Consider the following 24,171-nt stretch of genomic DNA (forward strand, 5'->3'; position numbering starts at 1 on the left):
TATTTAATTACAGGTAGCCTTTTTTTATTTTATTCCAGGCTTTATGTAAATAATCCGCAAACGGAAATACACAATGGACAAAAAAACATTTATATTTCTCCTCATCCCTCATAATGCCGGGGCATATCTGGTGTGCTTTCTGGAATAAGAGCAAGCGTATATTGTGGTAGAAAGGGCAATAGAGGATCAAATGAGTTTCATTCCCTATTTCCCCAAGGTCACAATAGTTACATAGTCTTTCCTCTTCCAGTTCACTACAATACCTGTTTCAATACGCAGAGACAATATCCCTGATCTTATCTGTTTCAATACGCAGAGGCAATATCCCTGATCTTACCTGTTTCAATACGCAGAGGCAATATCCCTGATCTTACTTCTTTCACTACGCAGAGGCAATATCCCTGATCATACCTGTTTCAATACGCAGAGCCAATATCTCTGATCTTACCTGTTTCAATACACATAGGCAATCTCCCTGATCTTACCTGCTTTAAAACGCATATGCAATATCCCTGATCTTAACTGTTTCAGTACGCAGAGACAATTTCCCTGTTGTCCGGGTTAGGGTTTGGCCGGGATAGGCCGTCATTGTTAAAAAAATATGCCTTGGTGTAGTCCAAAAGTAATCAGATTATGTTACTCATTTTGAGTCATCCAAAGGATTAAGTCACTGATTACTTTTTTCTTCTTCATGTAACTGTAATTAGTAATGGATTACATTTGTCTTGTAATCCACCCAACCCTGCCTATGGAATCCACTCTGCTGAATAGGGTCTACTGTCTACTGTAACACATCCACCATTTTGGTGCAGCGTAGATTTGTTGAACCCTATTTTCCTAATTGAAAGGTGAGTCACTCAAGTCAATATGTGCCAAGGATATCTGTACATTCTTCCTCACATCCACAGTTCTTGGAAATGTATAGAATACCCAATCACCCACATTTACCGTACCGTACACTACATGTTTTTGGTTTGTTTTTCCACTGATCTATTTCGCAGGTGCCTGGTGAGGGCGAAGGGGGAGAACTGGGTGAAGGGGAGGAGCCTATGGTCGATGACATCACCTCCACAGCAGAGAAGAGGAGAGAAGTGTGGCGCATGGCTCACCAAACAGATGACAGAAACGTAAACAAACATCCGGAATATGTACTGTAGTAATATCTCACACACCGATTTCTTTTGATGTTCCTGTTTGGTTCATGTTGTCCAAGTTTTTTCGTGGCCCTGTAATGCCCGAGTGTAACGAGACAGTGTGTAAGGTGTCGTGCATGACAATATCCTGTCACCGTGTGTTTGTAAGCGAACATGAGTATCATATAAGGGCAGTCTCAATGTATTCTTCATTTGTTTTCTCCAGCTTCTTTCAACCCAAGACGGATACAGCACATCTGAGGTTTGCGTGCTACTCCTTGGCTATATTTTGTAACTTGCAAGATTATCTATATTTGAGGGGTCTTTTTGAGTTTTCGAGTTGCTTATAAAACGGACCCAATCAGATGTCACTTGGTCAACAAATACAAAAAGCTATTGGACAAGCAAATACATTGATGTTACCGCATTGATAAACGTACATAAACGTGCTATTGTGAATCTCCCAGCTGAAGGTGTTTTTCTACCCCAGGTTTTGATAGTAATTTCCAACGGGTCTCCTCCGGACTATGTCCACACCAACGGGCTGCTGGGGCTGGACCTGCACTCCACACCGCAGTACAAACCAGGCCAACCAGGGCCAGATCTGGGTTAGTATCACCCACATATAGGGACTGAGACCTTCACCCTGTCGTACACAGACCTCGTGCTGGGAAACAGCAGCACTTTGGGGAAATTTGCCTGGTTCATAAGAAAATCCCAGGGAGTGTGAAAAAGGACGGGGCTTTGCTTCCCAAGGCTGACTATGGTTATTAGTTAATGGTTAACATCCGGTAGCTCGCTCGTGATGCTGTCTGCTCTCGCTCTCCCTCCTTCCTTCCCTCCCTCCCTTTCCTCCATCCTACAGGGAGTGTGTATGAGGTGGTGGTTGTGCAGGGTGAAGGTTTGAAAGAAGAGATGGATGCAGGGGCGATGGCGTGGGCGACTGCGCCGGGGGAAGGAATGGCGCGAGCTAATGCGGTGGTCACGGCCTTCAGGTTCATCATGAAGCAAAGCTACATCTGTGCTCTCATTGCAATGATGGTGAGTCTGTCTGTCTGTCTGTCTGTCTGTCTGTCTGTCTGTCTCTCTCTCTGTCTCTCTGTCTCTCTGTCTCTCTGTCTCTCTGTCTCTCTGGCTGGCTGGCTGGCTGTCTGTCTGTCTGTCTGTCTGTCTGTCTGTCTGTCTGTCTGTCTGTCTGTCTGTCTCTGTCTCTGTCTCTGTCTCTGTCTGTCTCTCTCTGTCTCTCTCTGTCTCTGTCTCTGGCTGGCTGGCTGGCTGGCTGGCTGGCTGGCTGGCTGTCTGTGTGTCTGGCTGTTTGTCTGTCAGAGGAGGAGGAGGAGTAAGGAACAGTCAGCCTTTTCAGTCCCAGGAGAGGGCTTCAGGATCCACACACACACACAGCGTCTCAGTGGCCCATTTAGTCATTAGCGATGACAGCTTGCAGCCAGCCCCGGTTGGCCCTGGGTGATGTGTACCATATAGTACTGAAGCGTCACCTCATACAGATGTGTGTTGGTTAGTAGAGCACTTCTGAGGTCACTGGTAGGTAGAAAGGTGGTGGGGGGGATGGATGGGTGGAAGGCCGTCCTCTCTCTTGAGAAACAACCATGGCCTGCACTCTGTTTTACACATCTAAGAAGAGTGTCACTTCATTTGATCTGTTGGTTAAAGGACATTGTGTTATGTCGTGTTATGTCGTGTTATGTCGTGTTATGTCGTGTTATGCCGTGTTGTGTCGTGTTATGCCGTGTTGTGTCGTGTTGTGCCGTGTTGTGTCGTGTTGTGCCGTGTTGTGTCGTGTTGTGCCGTGTTATGCCGTGTTATGTCGTGTTATGTCGTGTTATGCCGTGTTATGCCGTGTAATGTCGTGTCGTGTCGTGTTGTGTCGTGCCGTGTTATGCCGTGTTATGTCGTGTTGTGTCGTGTCATGTTGTGTTGTGTCGTGTCATGTCGTGTCGTGTCGTGTCGTGCCGTGTTGTGCCGTGTCGTGCCGTGTCATGCCGTGTTATGTCGTGTTATGCCGTGTCTTGTCATGTCGTGTCGTGCCGTGTTGTGCCGTGTTGTGCCGTGTTGTGCCGTGTGTAACGGATGTGAAACGGCTAGCTTAGTTAGCGTGGGCGCTAAATAGCGTTTCAATCAGTGACGTCACTTGCTCTGAGACCTTGAAGTAGTAGTTCCCCTTGCTCTGCAAGAGCCGCGGCTTTTGTGGAGCGATGGGTAACGATGCTTCGAGGGTGACTGTTGATGTGTGCAGAAGGTCCCTAGTTCGCGCCCGGGTATGGGCGAGGGGACGGTCTAAATTTGTACTGTTACATTGATGCTGTTGACCCGGATTACTGGTTGCTGCGGAAAAAGGAGGAAGGTCAAAAGGGGGGTGAGTGTAACGGATGTGAAACGGCTAGCTTAGTTAGCGTGGGCGCTAAATAGCGTTTCAATCAGTGACGTCACTTGCTCTGAGACCTTGAAGTAGTAGTTCCCCTTGCTCTGCAAGGGCCGCGGCTTTTGTGGAGCGATGGGTAACGACGCTTCGTAGGTGTCAGTTGTTGATGTGTGCAGAAGGTCCCTGGTTCGCGCCCGGGTATGGGCGAGGGGACGGTCTAAAATTAAACTGTTACACGTGTTATGCCGTGTTGTGCCGTGTTATGCCGTGTCGTGCCGTGCCGTGCCGTGTCGTGTCGTGCCGTGTCATGCCGTGTCGTGCCGTGTTATGCCGTGTTATGTCGTGTTGTGTCGTGTTGTGCCGTGTTGTGCCGTGTTGTGCCGTGTCATGTCGTGTTGTGCCGTGTCATGTCGTGTTGTGTCGTGTCATGTCGTGTCATGCCGTGTCATGCCGTGTTGTGTTATGCCGTGTCGTGCCGTGTTATGCCGTGTTGTGCCGTGTTATGTCGTGTAATGTCGTGTCGTGCCGTGTCGTGTCGTGTTGTGTCGTGTTATGCCGTGTCATGCCGTGTCGTGTCGTGTTGTGTCGTGTTATGCCGTGTCGTGCCGTGTCGTGTCGTGTCGTGCCGTGTCGTGCCGTGTTATGCCGTGTCGTGTCGTGCCGTGTCGTGTCGTGTTGTGTCGTGTTGTGCCGTGTCGTGTCGTGCCGTGTCGTGCCGTGTCGTGTCGTGTCGTGCCGTGTCGTGCCGTGTCGTGCCGTGTTGTGTCGTGTTGTGCCGTGTTGTGCCGTGTCGTGTTGTGTCGTGTTGTGCCGTGTTGTGCCGTGTTGTGTCGTGTTGTGCCGTGTTGTGTCGTGTCGTGTTGTGCCGTGTCATGTCGTGTTGTGCCGTGTGGTGCCGTGTTGTGTCGTGTTGTGTCGTGTTGTGTTGTGTTGTGCCGTGTCATGTCGTGTTGTGCCGTGCTGTGCCGTGTCATGTCGTGTCGTGCCGTGTCGTGCCGTGTTGTGCCGTGTTGTGTCGTGTTGTGTCGTGCCGTGTTGTGCCGTGTTGTGTCGTGTTGTGCCGTGTTGTGTTGTGTCGTGTTGTTCCTTATTGTGCCGTGTCGTGTTGTGTTGTGTTGTGCCGTGTTGTGCCGTGTTGTGTCGTGTTGTGCCGTGTTGTGTCGTGTCGTGTTGTGCCGTGTCATGTCGTGCCGTGTTGTGCCGTGTTGTGTCGTGTTGTGCCGTGTCGTGTTGTGCCGTGTTGTGTCGTGTTGTTCCTTGTTGTGCCTTGTCATGTTGTGTCGTGTTGTGCCGTGTTGTGCCGTGTTGTGTTGTGCCGTGTTGTGTCGTGTCGTGTCGTGTTGTGCCGTGTCGTGTTATGCCGTGTTGTGTTGTGTCGTGTTGTGCCGTGTTGTGTTGTGCCGTGTCATGTCGTGTTGTGCCGTGTTGTGCCATGTTGTGCAGTGTTGTGTTGTGCCGTGTTGTGCCGTGTTGTGTTGTGCCGTGTTGTGTTGTGCCGTGTCGTGCCGTGTTATGCCGTGTTGTGTCGTGTTGTGCCGTGTTGTGTCGTGTTGTGCCGTGTTGTGCCGTGTTGTGTCGTGTCGTGTCGTGCCGTGTTGTGCCAGTGGCTGCTCTCACTAAAGTGGTTCCTTTTAGCAACACCAGTGATATCGATGATGTGTGATGCTTAACCTTTATTATTAGTGGCTTGATGATCTAGCTTTCTCTCTCTTACTCTCCCTCCCTTCCTCCCTCCCCATCTTTCCCTCCCTCCCTCCCTCCCTCCCTCCCTCCCTCCCTCCCTCCCTCCCTCCCTCCCTCCCCCCCTCCCTCCCTCCCTCCCTCCCTCCCTCCCTCCCTCCCTCCCTCCCTCCCTTCCCATCTCTCCCCTCCCTCCCCATCTCTCCCCTCCCTCCCCATCTCTCCCTCCCCATCTCTCCCCTCCCTCCCCATCTCTCCCTCCCCATCTCTCCCCTCCCCCCCATCTCTCCCTCCCCATCTTTCCTTCTCTCCCTCCCCATCTCTCCCTCCCCATCTCTCCCCTCCCTCCCCATATCTCTCTCCCTCCCCATCTCTCCCCTTCCTCCCCATCTCTCACTCCCCATCTTTCCTTCTCTCCCTCCCATCCCTCACCTCCCTCCCCATCTCTCCCTCCCCATCTCTCCCCTCCCTCCCCATCTCTCCCTCCCCATCTTTCCTTCTCTCCCTCCCCATCTTTCCTTCCCTCCCAGGCGTGGAGTATCACTTATGTCAGCTGGCTGACCTTTGTGTTTCTCATCTGGTCCTGCACGCTGTGGATGGTACGCGACCGCCGTCGGTACACCATGACCACCTCCCCCTTCATGGTGTTCTATGGGAACCTGTTGATCATCCTACAGTATATCTGGAGCTTTGAGCTCCTCCAACCCGTGCCCGGGCTTTTCTTAAAGAAAGAGGTGCCCTTCCGGGAACTGGGGTCCAAGATGCTGTGCCTGCTGAGTTTCTGGCTGCTGCTGAGACAGGCGTTGACAGAGAGGAAGGAGAGCCAGAGAGAAGAGGAGGTGCTGTCGGGCATCAGGGTCATCCATACCCACAAGAAGGGTAAGACAGCCCCTGAGTCTGTCAGTCAGTCTCTGTCTGTTGGCCTATCTGTCTGTCCTTCTTTCCGTCTGTCTGACTGACTGTCTGTCTGTCTGACTGAGAGTTTCTGGTTAGAGTATGTACAGCAGGTATGGATAACTGGTGGCCCGCGGATCAATTTCGGGAACATGGTCTCAACTTACAACTTACAAGTTAGAATAGTAGAATACACAAGGTGCAATTTAGAAAGTTGGTTGTGTATCAGCAGTTTTTCTCTTGTTATGTAACTGACAGTCATTCAATTAGCCATGTCAGAAAAAAACATTTTTAGATTGGTAATCATGGTCAAATTACCGACCGGGATGCCCCATTGATTTTGTTAGTCACTCTCACTCAGATATCATATTCAAAGTGCAAACATTTCTCTCCACCCCATGGCAAAATCACTAGAATTGCATTAAATTAGTTATACATTTGCTAAATCTTCTTTCCGCCTCATGGAAAAATGTGTAGAATTGCAGCAAACTTGCTTTAAAACTGTAACATAAAAGCGAAGCCGCGAAAATGGTTTGCTCGTAAGGTGGAAATGCTATTGGGGCCGCCAAAAGGCTACAGCTCTGACTGCAATTTGTGGGTATGGATGTGGGTATGCAGACCCTTGAGCCACTGTGGCCCCCTTATGATGAGTTCATAAGTGACCCCTCCCCCAGATGAACACATGTAATGCAAACTTTCACAAACACCTCCGATTGACATGAATTCATTATTTAAATTAAATATAAGCGTGTCTTGAATTAGAATTCTGCTCTATTGGTAACCTCACAGGTGTCAAGAAAGACATTAATCACCTCCATTTGTTTTACACAAAACATAAACTACTTCATGCCTTAGTTGTGCTGTTGTTGTTGCTGTTGTTGTTGCTGTTGTTGTTGCTGTTGTTGTTGCTGTTGTTGTTGCTTTTGTTGTAGTTGCTGTAGTTGCTGCTGTTGTTGTAGTTGTTGTTGTCATCTTCTATGTCATTGCTTCAGCTCTTCCTTCCCATGCTCTTCTTATAGAGGACAAGGAGGTGATGGATGAGAGCGGTGGACACAGAGAGATGATGGAGGTGCTAGGCAACACGCTCATGGCCATGTTGAACAAGTACTGGATCTACATCTGCGCCGGGATGTTCTTCTTCGTCAGCTTCGAGGGACGCATCGTCATGTACAAGATCATCTACATGATGCTGCTCCTCTTCTGCGTGGCCTGCTACCAGGTGCTGTTACTGTGGGCTTACTGTACCTTCCTGTCCGGGTGGCTCTGTGCAGGTTTTTCATCTAGCCCAGGGCTGATGCACCATTCGGGACCTTCCTTTGGTTCCGTACTACTAAATCAAGTGCACTCCACGTACACCATTTCTGTGCTTCTGGAGTGCACGAAAAAGTACGGAAATGTATGCACTCACTGCTGTAGGTTGCTCTGGATAAGAGCGTCTGCTGTTGACTAAAATGTATATTTAAAACTACACATAGTGTAGTAGTGGATGGTGATCTGAAGATAGGTGTAAAAGTTGTGTAACGTTCTCTCTGACCATCACCAGGTGCACTATGAGTGGTGGAGAAGCATGCTGAAGTACTTCTGGATGTCTGTGGTGGTGTACACCATGTTGGTCCTCATCCTGATCTACACCTTCCAGTTTGACTCCTCCATCCACGTCTGGTTCAACATGACCGGCATGAGCAAGGACAAGTGAGTAAAAACATATGAAGAGAGAGAGAGAGAGAGAGAGAGAGAGAGAGAGAGAGTGTGTGTATGTGTGTGTGTGTGTGTGTGTGTGTGTGTGTGTGTGTGTGTGTGTGTGTGTGTGTGTGTGTGTGTGTGTGTGTGTGTGTGTGTGTGTGTGTGTGTGTGTGTGTGTGTGTGTGTGTGTGTGTGTGAGTGTGTGTGTGTGTGTGTGTGTGTGTGTGTGTGAGAGTGTGTGTGTGTGAGAGAGTGTGTGTGAGAGAGTGTGAGAGTGTGTGTGTGTGTGTGTGTCTGTCGTTCCGTGTCAACCGCCCTCCTCCTCCTGTCTCTCCCTGTGTAGACTGGAGGACCTGGGTCTGGAGAAGTTCTCTGTCCCGGCTCTGTTCACGAGGATCTTCATCCCCACCTCCTTCCTGTTGGTCTGCATCCTCCACCTGCACTACTTCCACCAGCGCTTCCTCCTGCTCACTGACATCAAGACGGTGGCTGACAAACAGAAGAGCACGATCACCAGGTGAGTGTCACGCGGACTACACACTGGAAAATAAGTTGTGTCTCTCTGGCAGTGCCCATGCAATTGACTGTTTTTCTGACCTGAGTCCCACTAAGTGTCACAGGATTCAAAACTCTTCCCCCAAAAAAGCATGTCGTTCCACCTATTCAATTAACTTCAATATCAGTGCTGTTTTTCTTTTACAGGTTTTACATTACTTTTCACAATGCAAATGGTTTATATTAATAATAGGCCTTTAGTTTGTTACATTCACTGCTAAAATGGACCAAGTGTGACCGCTAAGATATGTGACTCCACGGATGGTGGTCCTGGAGGGTTTGGCTGTGATTTGGGGATCCTGGAACAGACAAGGTTGGGAACCGCAGGTCTAGTATTGGTCTCTAGCAGCCTCTGATTGAATTAAAACTTTCCATACTCTGTCCGGCAATTCATTGAGGTGAAATCCACCATGGCTATCCATTACCCATGCCCCCACTGGCTGGTAGTTGAACTGTAATGCCCCCTCTCTCTGATCCTTTTGTCCTTACCTGTTGTACCATTAGAGTGCCTGTTATACCATTAGAGTGCCTGTTGTACCATTATGGTGCCTGTTGTACCATTATGGTGCCTGCTATACCAGTATGGTGCATGTTAATCCATTAGGGTGCCTGTTGTACCATTATGGTGCCTGTTGTACCGTTATGGTGCCTGTTGTACCATTATGGTGCCTGTTGTACCATTATGGTGCTTGCTGTACCATTATGGTGCCTGTTATACCATTAGAGTGCCTGTTGTACCATCAGTTTTAGGGTGCCTGATTTAGTATTAGCTAACTAGTTGTTGTTATGCAAGGCACGAATGTAGCATTGTTGACTACAGAAACCACGTTCTGTGTATTACATGTACCACTGTCAAAGGTGCAGCTACAACTAACGACACCTGCCTCTGATTGAGAACTATACCAGGCCAAACACAAAACACAACATAGAAAAACGAACATAGATAACCCACCCCAACTCACGCCCTGACCATACTAAAATAAAGACATAACAAAAGAACTAAGGTCAGAACGTGACACCTTTAGATGTCGAGAAGAGGGGTCCAGAAAAGTCAGATCCGCAGCCACTCCCTAGTTTGATTTGGGAGATTGCGAGTAGATGTTAAATAATTTCTCCATAAGTTAGAATACCACTTCTTCCACATGTTATGAGGAAGAAGTTGCTGTATGGACTGGTTGCACTCTCTTTATTTAAAATCACTTTGAGACAAGTGGTCATGAAGGGAAGCAGACAGAACAAATTCTCTCTAGAAAACTGCAGGGACCCAGTCTGACAGTGCCTCCCTAGAACTAGAGGGACAACTATTAGGAGCTTTGTCTGTTCTAGTCAGTCTATTTCTATCTCCACTCCCAGGCTGGTGCACCTAGATGGCAGTCTGGCAGATATCTCTCTCATCAAACCCACCCTCACTGTGACCACCAAAGACGAGGAGGCTGGGGAGAAGGTGCAGCTGGAAGAGGAAGATGGGAAGGAGGAGGAGGAGAAGAAGAGAAGTTATGAGGAGGAGGAGGAGGAGGAAGAGGAGGAGGAGAAGAGGTATGAAGAACCCCTGGAGAACTGCAGAAAGGCGGAGTCCCCGTTCGACGAGATGTCAGGTACCTACGTCATTGATTTGACGTGATTGTGACATATCCCACTACACTAGGGCTTTATTGGAGCGACGAGGAATCAGGCACAGAGAGAGAGAGAGAGAGAGAGAGAGAGAGAGAGAGAGATGGAGAGAGGGAGAGGGAGAGGGAGAGAAAGAGAGAGAGAGACAGATAGAGAGAGAGAGAGACAGATAGAGAGAGAGAGAGAGGGAGAGAGACAGAGAGAGAGAGAAAGGGAGAGAGACAGAGAGAGAGAGAGAGAGACAGAGAGAGAGAGAGAGAGAGAAGCAGAGAGACAGAGAGCGAGAGAGAGAGAGGCAGAGAGAGAGAGAGAGAGCGAGAGAGAGAGAGCGAGAGAGAGAGAGAGAGAGAGACAGAGAGAGAGAGAGAGAGAGAGAGAGAGAGAGAGAGAGAGAGACACACACACAGAGAGAGAGAGAGACAGAGAGAGACAGATGGCAATGGAAGTGTCTAGATTGTTGGATGAGAAAACCAGCTTGGTGTTTAACTAGGGCCGTGCTCCTCCAGTATGTATCATTCTATCATGGTACTCTGGACACACCTCTTTGGACACACCTCTTTCTCAGAGGTATTTTCTCATAGGTTCTCATGGTTGTTACGCTGTCCTTTATGCAAAACGCTGCCAGCTATAGTTAGTTTGGAGGATTTCAGTGGTTGAAGTCCCATACTGTAGTTACAGGCTGCATGCAGTTCTCTAGTGGTCTTTTCCCACTGAATGGTGTGTTCATTTGATGCTGACTACAGGCTGCTCAACACACTGTCTCCACAGTCGTTCCTCTGTTTGACCGGGCTGAGGGGATTTCTGTGTGTGTGTGTGTGTGTGTGTGTGTGTGTGTGTGTGTGTGTGTGTGTCTGAACCCTGATGCTGTCTCAGTGTCTTGACAGAACAATGCTTGGGCTGTTTAACATCTGTTTCCTGCTGAAGAAAGAATGAGTTTGAATATCAAGTTTTGGTTTTATTAGTCGTATGTACAGGATACACATTGGTATACACTGTCCAATGAAATTCTTACTTGCAGGTTCCTTCTCGAAAATGCAACAACAACAATAATAAATAATAAAATATGTGTTTGTGTGTGTGCTTTGGGTGTGTGAGGGCTTTAGGTGTATTGTGTGTGTGTGTGGGCTTTGTGTGTATGTGTGCGTGTGCTTTGTGTGTGCGCTGTGTGTGCGTGATGACACAATGCCACCATGCCCAGAATGTGCTGAAATCCCCTCAGCCCGATCACATATAGACAAGGAGAGTAAATCACACATGGAAGAGACACAACACAGTGTCTGTTACGTGGAAGAGACACAACACAGTGTCTGTCAGAGGAAGAGACACAACACAGTGTCTGTCAGAGGAAGAGACACAACACAGTGTCTGTTACGTGGAAGAGACACAACACAGTGTTTGTCAGAGGAAGAGACACAACACAGTGTCTGTCAGAGGAAGAGACACAACACAGTGTCTGTCAGAGGAAGAGACACAACACAGTGTCTGTCAGAGGAAGAGACACAACACAGTGTCTGTCAGATGAAGAGACACAACACAGTGTTTGTCAGAGGAAGTGACACAACGCAGTGTCTGTCAGAGGAAGAGACACAACACAGTGTCTGTCAGAGGAAGAGACACAACACAGTGTCTGTCAGAGGAAGTGACACAACACAGTGTCTGTCAGAGGAAGAGACACAACACAGTGTCTGTCAGAGGAAGTGACACAACACAGTGTCTGTCAGAGGAAGAGACACAACACAGTGTCTGTCAGAGGAAGAGACACAACACAGTGTCTGTCAGAGGAAGAGACACAACACAGTGTCTGTCAGAGGAAGAGACACAACACAGTGTCTGTCAGAGGAAGTGACACAACACAGTGTCTGTCAGAGGAAGAGACACAACACAGTGTCTGTCAGAGGAAGAGACACAACACAGTGTTTGTCAGAGGAAGTGACACAACACAGTGTCTGTCAGAGGAAGTGACACAACACAGTGTCTGTCAGAGGAAGAGACACAACACAGTGTCTGTCAGAGGAAGAGACACAACACAGTGTCTGTCAGAGGAAGTGACACAACGCAGTGTCTGTCAGAGGAAGTGACACAACACAGTGTCTGTCAGATGAAGAGACACAACGCAGTGTCTGTCAGAGGAAGAGACACAACACAGTGTCTGTCAGAGGAAGTGACACAACACAGTGTCTGTCAGAGGAAGAGACACAACACAGTGTCTGTCAGAGGAAGAGACACAACACAGTGTCTGTCAGATGAAGAGACACAACGCAGTGTCTGTCAGAGGAAGAGACACAACACAGTGTCTGTCAGAGGAAGTGACACAACACAGTGTCTGTCAGAGGAAGAGACACAACACAGTGTCTGTTACGTGGAAGTGACACAACGCAGTGTCTGTCAGAAGAAGAGACACAACACAGTGTCTGTTAGAGGAAGTGACACAACACAGTGTCTGTCAGAGGTAGAGACACAACACAGTGTCTGTCAGAGGAAGAGACACAACACAGTGTCTGTCAGAGGAAGAGACACAACACAGTGTCTGTTACGTAGAAGAGACACAACACAGTGTCTGTCAGAGGAAGTGACACAACACAGTGTCTGTCAGAGGAAGAGACACAACACAGTGTCTGTCAGAGGAAGTGACACAACACAGTGTCTGTTACGTAGAAGAGACACAACACAGTGTTTGTCAGAGGAAGTGACACAACACAGTGTTTGTCAGAGGAAGAGACACAACACAGTGTCTGTTACGTGGAAGAGGTGTCCACGTGATCTATCTCTCTGTCTCCTTCTGTTATGAGTACAATGCTACATCACACAGGAAGCAGCACAGGTCCTATTCCAGGCACTTGTCATCTCCCATCTGGACTACTGGAACTCAGCCCAACTCCAAGCTCTTCCCTGTCCTGGCACCCCAACGGTAGAACCAGCATCCCCCTGAAGCTAGGACAGCAGAGTCCCTGCCCATCTTCAGAAAACATCTAAAACACAGCAACCCCACCCCCCCCCCCCCCCCCCCCCTTACTAGCTCTGACAGCTGATAGCTGTGCCCACTATGACTGTGATATGTGGTTGTCCCACCTAGCTATCTGAAGATGAATGTACCCACTATGACTGTGATATGTGGTTGTCCCACCTAGCTATCTGAAGATGAATGTACCCACTATGACTGTGATATGTGGTTGTCCCACCTAGCTATCTGTAGATGAATGTACCCACTGTGACTGTGATATGTGGTTGTCCCACCTAGCTATCTGAAGATGAATGTACCCACTATGACTGTGATGTGGTTGTCCCACCTAGCTATCTGTAGATGAATGTACCCACTATGACTGTGATATGTGGTTGTCCCACCTAGCTATCTGTAGATGAATGTACCCACTATGACTGTGAAATGTGGTTGTCCCACCTAGCTATCTGAAGATGAATGTACCCACTATGACTGTGATATGTGGTTGTCCCACCTAGCTATCTGTAGATGAATGTACCCACTATGACTGTGATATGTGGTTGTCCCACCTAGCTATCTGAAGATGCACTGTAAGTCAGTCTGACTGTGATATGTGGTTGTCCCACCTAGCTATCTGAAGATGAATGTACCCACTATGACTGATATGTGGTTGTCCCACCTAGCTATCTGAAGATGAATGTACCCACTATGACTGATATGTGGTTGTCCCACCTAGCTATCTGAAGATGAATGTACCCACTATGACTGTGATATGTGGTTGTCCCACCTAGCTATCTGAAGATGAATGTACCCACTGTGACTGTGATATGTGGTTGTCCCACCTAGCTATCTGAAGATGAATGTACCCACTATGACTGATATGTGGTTGTCCCACCTAGCTATCTGAATATGAATGTCCCCACTATGACTGTGATATGTGGTTGTCCCACCTAGCTATCTGAAGATGAATGTACCCACTGTGACTGTGATATGTGGTTGTCCCACCTAGCTATCTGAATATGAATGTACCCACTATGACTGTGATATATGGTTGTCCCACCTAGCTATCTGAAGATGAATGTACCCACTGTGACTGTGATATGTGGTTGTCCCACCTAGCTATCTGAAGATTAATGTACCCACTGTGACTGTGATATGTGGTTGTCCCACCTAGCTATCTGAAGATGAATGTACCCACTATGACTGTGATATGTGGTTGTCCCACCTAGCTATCTGTAGATGAATGTACCCACTGTGACTGTGATATGTGGTTGTCCCACCTAGCTATCTGAAGATGAATGTACCCACTATGACTGTGATGTGGTTGTCCCACCTAGCTATCTGTAGATGAATGTACCCACTATGACTGTGATATGTGGTTGTCCCACCTAGCTATCTGTAGATGAATGTACCCACTATGACTGTGAAATGTGGTTGTCCCACCTAGCTATCTGAAGATGAATGTACCCACTATGACTGTGATATGTGGTTGTCCCACCTAGCTATCTGTAGATGAATGTACCCACTATGACTGTGATATGTGGTTGTCCCACCTAGCTATCTGAAGATGCACTGTAAGTCAGTCTGACTGTGATATGTGGTTGTCCCACCTAGCTATCTGAAGATGAATGTACCCACTATGACTGATATGTGGTTGTCCCACCTAGCTATCTGAAGATGAATGTACCCACTATGACTGATATGTGGTTGTCCCACCTAGCTATCTGAAGATGAATGTACCCACTATGACTGTGATATGTGGTTGTCCCACCTAGCTATCTGAAGATGAATGTACCCACTGTGACTGTGATATGTGGTTGTCCCACCTAGCTATCTGAAGATGAATGTACCCACTATGACTGATATGTGGTTGTCCCACCTAGCTATCTGAATATGAATGTCCCCACTATGACTGTGATATGTGGTTGTCCCACCTAGCTATCTGAAGATGAATGTACCCACTGTGACTGTGATATGTGGTTGTCCCACCTAGCTATCTGAAGATTAATGTACCCACTGTGACTGTGATATGTGGTTGTCCCACCTAGCTATCTGAAGATGAATGTACCCACTATGACTGTGATATGTGGTTGTCCCACCTAGCTATCTGTAGATGAATGTACCCACTGTGACTGTGATATGTGGTTGTCCCACCTAGCTATCTGAAGATGAATGTACCCACTATGACTGTGATGTGGTTGTCCCACCTAGCTATCTGTAGATGAATGTACCCACTATGACTGTGATATGTGGTTGTCCCACCTAGCTATCTGTAGATGAATGTACCCACTATGACTGTGAAATGTGGTTGTCCCACCTAGCTATCTGAAGATGAATGTACCCACTATGACTGTGATATGTGGTTGTCCCACCTAGCTATCTGTAGATGAATGTACCCACTATGACTGTGATATGTGGTTGTCCCACCTAGCTATCTGAAGATGCACTGTAAGTCAGTCTGACTGTGATATGTGGTTGTCCCACCTAGCTATCTGAAGATGAATGTACCCACTATGACTGATATGTGGTTGTCCCACCTAGCTATCTGAAGATGAATGTACCCACTATGACTGATATGTGGTTGTCCCACCTAGCTATCTGAAGATGAATGTACCCACTATGACTGTGATATGTGGTTGTCCCACCTAGCTATCTGAAGATGAATGTACCCACTGTGACTGTGATATGTGGTTGTCCCACCTAGCTATCTGAAGATGAATGTACCCACTATGACTGATATGTGGTTGTCCCACCTAGCTATCTGAATATGAATGTCCCCACTATGACTGTGATATGTGGTTGTCCCACCTAGCTATCTGAAGATGAATGTACCCACTGTGACTGTGATATGTGGTTGTCCCACCTAGCTATCTGAATATGAATGTACCCACTATGACTGTGATATATGGTTGTCCCACCTAGCTATCTGAAGATGAATGTACCCACTATGACTGTGATATGTGGTTGTCCCAGATATCTATCTGAAGATGAATGTACCCACTGTGACTGTGATGTGGTTGTCCCACCTAGCTATCTGAAGATTAATGTACCCTCTGTGACTGTGATATGTGGTTGTCCCACCTAGCTATCTGAAGATGAATGTACCCACTGTGACTGTGATATGTGGTTGTCCCACCTAGCTATCTGAATATGAATGTACCCACTATGACTGTGATATATGGTTGTCCCACCTAGCTATCTGAAGATGAATGTACCCACTATGACTGTGATGTGGTTGTCCCACCTATCTATCTGAAGAGAAATGTACCCACTGTGACTGTGATATGTGGTTGTCCCACCTAGCTATCTGAAGATTAATGTACCCACTGTGACTGTGATATGTGGTTGTCCCACCTATCTATCTGAAGATTAATGTACCCACTATGACTGTGATATGTGGTTGTCCCACCTAGCTATCTGAAGATGAATATACCCACTATGACTGTGATATGTGGTTGTCCCACCTAGCTATCTGAAGATGAATGTACCCACTATGACTGTGATATGTGGTTGTCCCACCTAGCTATCTGAAGATGAATGTACCCACTATGACTGTGATGTGGTTGTCCCACCTAGCTACCTGTAGATGAATGTACCCTCTGTGACTGTGATATGTGGTTGTCCCACCTAGCTATCTGTAGATGAATGTACCCACTGTGACTGTGATATGTGGTTGTCCCACCTAGCTATCTGTAGATGAATGTACCCACTATGACTGTGATATGTGGTTGTCCCACCTAGCTATCTGAAGATGCACTGTAAGTCAGTCTGACTGTGATATGTGGTTGTCCCACCTAGCTATCTGAAGATGAATGTACCCACTATGACTGTGATATGTGGTTGTCCCACCTAGCTATCTGAAGATGAATGTACCCACTGTGACTGTGATATGTGGTTGTCCCACCTAGCTATCTGAAGATGAATGTACCCACTGTGACTGTGATATGTGGTTGTCCCACCTAGCTATCTGAAGATGAATGTACCCACTATGACTGTGATATGTGGTTGTCCCACCTAGCTATCTGAAGATGCACTGTAAGTCAGTCTGACTGTGATATGTGGTTGTCCCACCTAGCTATCTGTAGATGCACTGTAAGTCAGTCTGCTAAATGACTGAAATGTAAATGCATCAAGACACTGACACTGTTGTTGGCTATCAGACAGTTGGATGTGAAAAGGTTTTCTTCTGATTGTGAAAAGGTTGTGAAAGAGGTTATTCCAAGGTCAGATGAGAGTATCACTTGTTTGTAAAGCATCGTGTCAGATGGCACATTATACTGAATGAAGAGAGCTGTGTGATCTGTCGATGTTGTCCCCCCCATCCACCACTATTCAAAATGGAACAGCGCCCTCTAGTGGTAGACTGTCTCAGCTCTGCACTTGGGATCCCTGGTCTGTGTACTGTAGGCTAGTGAGTGTTTTCTCCAAGGTTTATTGTCCAAGGTTTCCATTTCTACTCATTAACATAAATTGCTCTCTTACAGTCTCTCTCACTCATTTTCACTCACTCTCTCTCACTCTCTCTGTCTCCTCCCCCTCTCCCCCCTCTCCCTCTCCCTCTCCTCCTCTCCCTCTCCTCTCCCTCTCCTCCTCCCCCTCTCCTCTCCCCTCCCTCTCCTCTCCCTCTCCTCCTCTCCCTCTCCTCTCCCCTCCCTCTCCTCCCCCTCTCCCCCCTCTCCCTCTCCCTCTCCTCCTCTCCCTCTCCTCTCCCTCTCTTCCTCCCCCTCTCCTCTCCCCTCCCTCTCCTCTCCCTCTCCCCCACCCTCTCCTCTCCCTCTCCTCTCCCTTTCCTCTCCCAGACCTGAGGAGTAAGTGGTATCTGGTGGTGGACCGCCTCACGGTGCTCTTCCTCAAGTTCCTGCAGTACTTCCAGCAGCTGCAGCTGACCGTCTGGTGGCTCCTGGAGCTCCACATCATCAAGATCGTCTCCTCCTACATCATCTGGGTCTCAGTCAAAGAGGTGACCTAATCAGCCACCATCTCATCAAGATTGCAAGGAGAATACAGTTCACGTGCTCTCTAAATGGTCTCTACAATGTAACAGGCAACTTTCCTCCTCCCTCAAAATATGCTTTCCAAAATCCATTATACACTCAGAAAAAAGGGTTCCAAAAGGGTTCTTCCTCTGTCCCCATAGGAGAACCCTGTTTGGTTCCAGGTAGAACTCTTTTGGATTCCATGTAGAACCCTCTGTGTAAAGGGTTCTCCTATGGGGACAGCCGAATAACCTTATTTTTGTTGTAATTATCTTTTTATTAGAATGTTTTCTTTTAACAGGGGTTACATAGACTACCAAAAAAAAGTGCACCACACAGACTAAGTCCAATTAAAGGAATAAGGATACAGCAAAACATTATACAAAAAGGCAGTCATTAAAGAAAAACATCACAATTATAATATGGGTCATTTATGGGAGGTTTTCTACATAGGACCACAATGGAGACCAGATTTACCTAAATGTATCAGACTTCTGGTGTAAATCAAGGGTAAGTTTCTCTAGGGGTAGAATAGCAGAAGCTTGAGAAAGCCACATTCTCGCAGATAGTACTTCAGGTGTTGACCATAATAACAATATGCATTTCTTGGCTAAGTAAACAAGGGCATTGAACAGACGTTCAGAGTCAGGGTCAAACACAACGTTACAATCAAAGTAGAGGAAATAGACATTCAGTGAAAGAGCTAATTGTCTACTCAAGTTATTTTGAATGTGTTAATGAATATCATTCCAATTTGTATTTATTATGGATCCCCATTAGCTGCTGCCAAGGCAAGGCAGTAGCTACTCTTCCTGGGGAAAGGCAAAATTAAGGCAGTTATACAATTTTAAAAACATTACAATACATTATACAATACAATACATTATAGAATTCACAACACGGTAAGTGTGTACCCCCAGGCCCATACTCCACTACCACATATCTACAACGCAAAATCCATGTGTGTCCATGTCCACAAAGTCCTTGTCCACTATGTGTATAGTGCTTATGTTATCATGTGTTTGTCTGCATGTGTCTGTGCCTGTGTGTGTGTTACTTCACAGTCCCCGCTGTTCTATAAGGTGTATTTTTACCTGCTTTTTAAATATGATTCTACTGCTGTCATCAGTTACCTGATATGGAATCGAGTTCCATGTAGTCACGGCTCTATATAGTACTGTGTGCCTCCGATAGTCTGTTCTGGACTTGGGGACTGGGAAGAGACCTCTGATGGCATGTCTTGTGGGGTATGCATGGGGATCTCGGTACCTTCAGCTTGTCAACACCTCTTACAAATATATGTAAATAAGACTGGATTCTGCTGTAGTACCAAAAAATGTGCATGAAGGTGCCAGTATCCTGTTTACATTTGAAACATAAATGTGATGCTTTGGAAAACATTCTGTGAAGGCAGACAGGAGTAAAGTAGGTTCTATGAAAAAAAAATGAAATGTATTTATTGAATGCTTATGGATGTGCATTTGGTGTAGACACTTTCACAGATAGAAGCCCATTCTTCCTCCTCTCTCTCCCAAACATTTCTTTACAGCCTCCAGTTTTTCCCTATTTCCCATTCTAAGCTTCTTGATCAGAGAGTCTTGGGAAATGATATGACCCCTTATGGCTGCTTTAGGAGAATCCCAGACAGTTGCAGCTGAGACAAGAGAGAGCTGATTGCCGAGCCAGTGATGTGATCATTTATATTTTATCACAGAGCAGAATCCGCCATTGTTAAGCAGAGACGTATTAAGTCTCCAATATCTTGTTTTGGGGATTTTTTTTGCCAATTTCAATATCTATATACACTGGAGCATGGTCAGAAATGACTATATATACAACAGCACATGACTGGATAACATGCATGTAAGTAGAAGGCATAAAAAAAAATCCAATCTATGAATTATGGGTTCTATGGTAGAAAGTATCGTCTCTGACATTAGGATTTAGTGAATCACAAACGCTTCTGAGAGAATTTGAGGCTCTATGATTCCAGACAGGAGCAGTTCATGATTCATCCAATTTACCCAAAGTACAATTTAAACCTCCTGACATAAACCCTTGCAGTGTTGATTAAATAATAAAATCATGTCAGACATAAATTTGGTGGAGTCTGTGTTCGGACCATATACTTTTAGTATAGTATATTACCTGTAATCAAAGTAATTCCTCCTTCAGGGTCTGTATCTTGGTGCTCAAATATAAATGGGACATTTTTATTCAAAAGGATGGCAACGCACCTGGCCCACCCAATCCCTCTTCAGCTTAGCATGTTCTGTTGAAGATAAATGGGTCTCCTGTAGCATAGCAATTGAAACCCTTTCCTTTTTTAAGAATGTTAAAATGTTCTTCGTCTTGACCACATGCCCACTGCCCCGAACATTCCAGGAGACTGCTTTAAATGAACTGTTTATGTTACAGAAGTAAAGAATAACTTTACCCAGACTGAGTAGTGCATCACAAAAACAAAACAATTAATAAGATGGTTGTGTAACCCTAAACTAAAATAGAATATAACATTTTGAAAGACTAGAAAAACCCCACCTGAAACGACAGACCCCAAAAACAGTACCTACCCTGTTTTCTGTCACGTTACTAACAGGAACTGAGTTTTTTTTTTTTTACTTCTTAGGGCTGCAATCCCCGTTAACGGGATATGACAACAGCCAGTGAAAGTGCAGGGCGCCAAATTCAAAACAACAGAAATCTCATAATTAAAATTCCTCAAACATACATGTATTTTATACCGTTTTAAAGGTAACCTTGTTGTTAATCCCACCACAAATAGGCTTTACAGCGAATGCACCACATACGATTATGTTCGGTCACCAGCATGCCACAGAAAAACACAGCCATTTCTCCAGCCAAAAAGAGGAGTCACAAAAAGCACAAATAGAGATCAAATTAATCACTAACCTTTGAGGATCTTCATCAGATGACACTCATAGGACTTAATTTTACACAATACATGTTTGTTTTGTTTGATAAAGTTCATATTTATATAAACAATCTGAGTTTACATTGGCGCGTTACGTTCAGTAGTTCCAAAAACATCCAGTTATTTTGCGTAGCCACATCAATTTTACAGAAATACTCATCATAAATGTTGATGAAAATACAAGTGTTACACATGGAATTATAGTATATAAACAATCTGAGTTTACATTGGCGCGTTACGTTCAGTAGTTCCAAAAACATCCAGTTATTTTGCGTAGCCACATCAATTTTACAGAAATACTCATCATAAATGTTGATGAAAATACAAGTGTTACACATGGAATTATAGATATAACTCTCCTTAATGCAACCGCAGTGTCAGATTTCAAAAAAGCTTTACGGAAAAAGCAAACCATGCAATAATCTGAGAACGGCGCTCAGAAAAAAAAAACATTATCCGCCATGTTGGAGTCAACAGAAATCAGAAATAACATTATAGATATTCCCTTACCTTTGATGATCTTCATCAGAATGCACTCCCAGGAATCCTAGTTACACAATAAATGTTTGATTTGTTCGATAATGTCCATTATTTATGTCCAAGTAGCTACTTTAGTTAGGGCGTTTAGTACACAAATCCAAACGCTCGTGCAGGTCCAGCCGGACGAAAAGTTCAAAAAGTTATATTACAGGTCGTAGAAACATTTCAAACTAAGTATAGAATCAAACTTTAGGATGTTTTTATCATAAATCTTCAATAACGTTCCAACCGGAGAATTCCATTGTCTGTAGAAAAGCCATGGAACGCAGGTCGCTCTCATGTGAAATGCGCGTGGCCAGGACCTGGCTCTCTGCCAGACCACTGACTCAAAGAGCTTTTATCCGGCCCCACATCACAGTAGAAGCCTCATTCAAGTTTCTAAAGACGGTTGACATCTAGTGGAAGCCCTAGGAAGTGCAACTTGAACCATATCCCACTGTGTATTCGATAGGGCTGAGTTCAAATACTACAAACCTCAGATTTCCCACTTCCTGTTTAGATTTTTTCTCAGGTTTTAGCCTGCCATATGAGTTCTGTTATACTCACAGACATCATTCAAACAGTTTTAGAAACTTCAGAGTGTTTTCTATCCAAATGTACTAATAATATGCATACATTAGCAACTGGGACTGAGGAGCAGGCCATTTACTCTGGGCACCTCTGGGCACCTTATTCATCCAAGCTACTCAATACTGTCCCTGCAGCCATAAGAAGAAAAAATACAAAACAGTTGTTGAATTAAGGGGAATTAACATAGATCTCTGGATTAAAAATAAATATGGGGGGATACCTAGTCAGTTGTACATCTGAAACGTGTCTGCCACGTTTAACCCTACCCCTCTAAAACATAGAGGTGTGGGAGGGGATGCCTTAATCAACATCCACATCTTTGGTGTCCGGGGAACAGTGTGTTAACTGCCTTGCTCAGGAGCAGAACAACAGATTTTTACCTTGTCAGCTCAGGGATTCGATCCAGCAACATTTCGGTTACTGGCCCAACTCTCTAACCACTAGGCTACCTGCTACCCTAATAACCTAATCTTTTTAAATTGTCCTAAGCATTATCACTATTGCAATCATATGCACATGTCCGAACGCACACACCATACAGTCACATTCAGCCTAGCCTATATAATACATTTTAAAAATACAAATTGCGGGCCTAAAGTAAATGAATATAGCCTAGTAATTACAACCCATTGCCTATCTTGAGGCCCAACTAAATGAGAAAATTAACAAGAACGTCATTGGCTTTGGTTTATTCATTCATGAAAAAATGAAAAATAACCTCTGTTGTATGATGGAAAGCTTAGTTACATTACCTGAAGAACCCTTTTAGATTCTAGATACCACCTTTTATTAAGAACCCTTTTAGATTCTAAATACCACCTTTTATTAAGAACCCTTTTAGATTCTAAATACCACCTTTTATTAAGAACCCTTTTAGATTCTAAATACCACCTTTTATTAAGAACCCTTTTAGATTCTAGATACCACCTTTTATTAAGAACCCTTTAAGATTCTAAATACCACCTTTTATTAAGAGCCCTTTTAGATTCTAAATACCACCTTTTATTAAGAACCCTTTTAGATTCTAGATACCACCTTTTATTAAGAACCCTTTTAGATTCTAAATACCACCTTTTATTAAGAACCCTTTTAGATTCTAAATACCACCTTTTATTAAGAACCCTTTTAGATTCTAGATACCACCTTTTATTAAGAACCCTTTTAGATTCTAAATACCACCTTTTATTAAGAACCCTTTTAGATTCTAAAGACCACCTTTTTTTCTATAAGTGTATAGATGCATTGTACTGTTAGACCACCTACTCTACGTCCAGGAAGTGAAGGTGTCTCTTCTGTCCTGTTTTCTCCAGGTGTCTCTGTTCAACTACGTGTTCCTGGTGAGTTGGGCATTCGCCCTGCCCTTCGGTCAGTTCAGGCCCCTGGCCTCCAGCGTCTGTACCGTCTGGACCTGTGTCATCATCGTCTGCAAGATGCTCTATCAACTCACCTCTATAAACCCCTCTACGTACTCGAAGAACTGCTCCATGGTGGGTAGCAGCCCAGGGAGTGTTGGGGTGGTGGACAGGGGGTGTGTGTTAGTGTGTTGGTGGAGTGGGGGGGGTGCTGTATGTACATTATGTTTAGGGAGTGTTGGGGTGGTGGACAGGGTGTGTGTGTTAGTGTGTTGGTGGAGTGGGGGGGGGTGCTGTATGTACATTATGTTTAGGGAGTGTTGGGGTGGTGGACAGGGGGTGTGTGTTAGTGTGTTTGTGGAGTGTGGGGGGGGGGGGTGATGTATGTACATTATGTTTAGGGAGTGTTGGGGTGGTGGACAGGGTGTGTGTGTTAGTGTGTTGGTGGAGTGGGGGGGGTGCTGTATGTACATTATGTTTAGGGAGTGTTGGGGGTGGACAGGGGGTGTGTGTTAGTGTGTTTGTGGAGTGTGGGGGGGGGGGGGGTGATGTATGTACATTATGTTTAGGGAGTGTTGGGGTGGTGGACAGGGTGTGTGTGTTAGTGTGTTGGTGGAGTGGGGGGGGTGCTGTATGTACATTATGTTTAGGGAGTGTTGGGGTGTTGGACAGGGGGTGTGTGTTAGTGTGTTTGTGGAGTGTGTGGGGGGGGGGGGGGGGGTGATGTATGTACATTATGTTCCACTTCCCAAGATTTTCTTTCCTATATGTTCCTGTTCTATTTATCTCTATTTATCTCTATGTATCTCTATGTATCTCTATTTATCTCTATGTATCTCTATGTATCTCTATGTATCTCTATGTATCTCTATGTATCTCTATCTATCTCTATTTATCTCTATGTATCTCTATGTATCTCTATGT

At 45.7% G+C, this 24,171-nt stretch overlaps 1 protein-coding gene across 2 annotated transcripts in view; it reads left to right on the forward strand.

Moving 5' to 3' along the window:
• Nucleotides 1–24,171, forward strand: part of LOC110536547 (piezo-type mechanosensitive ion channel component 2) — a 205,856-nt gene that overhangs the window by 134,661 nt on the left and 47,024 nt on the right. For both annotated transcript variants that reach the window (XM_036934820.2, XM_090189325.1), the window contains exons 9-19: nt 1,002–1,127; nt 1,360–1,395; nt 1,624–1,741; nt 1,999–2,174; nt 5,724–6,072; nt 7,107–7,306; nt 7,631–7,779; nt 8,114–8,287; nt 9,679–9,920; nt 17,674–17,834; nt 23,206–23,382. In XM_036934820.2, the coding sequence (XP_036790715.2) occupies nt 1,002–1,127; nt 1,360–1,395; nt 1,624–1,741; nt 1,999–2,174; nt 5,724–6,072; nt 7,107–7,306; nt 7,631–7,779; nt 8,114–8,287; nt 9,679–9,920; nt 17,674–17,834; nt 23,206–23,382 (1,908 nt within the window). The remainder of the gene's footprint in view (nt 1–1,001; nt 1,128–1,359; nt 1,396–1,623; nt 1,742–1,998; nt 2,175–5,723; nt 6,073–7,106; nt 7,307–7,630; nt 7,780–8,113; nt 8,288–9,678; nt 9,921–17,673; nt 17,835–23,205; nt 23,383–24,171) is intronic.

This window comes from Oncorhynchus mykiss, chromosome 11, assembly GCF_057628025.1.
Source record: "Oncorhynchus mykiss isolate SJ-2025 chromosome 11, ASM5762802v1, whole genome shotgun sequence".
NCBI lineage: Eukaryota > Metazoa > Chordata > Actinopteri > Salmoniformes > Salmonidae > Oncorhynchus > Oncorhynchus mykiss.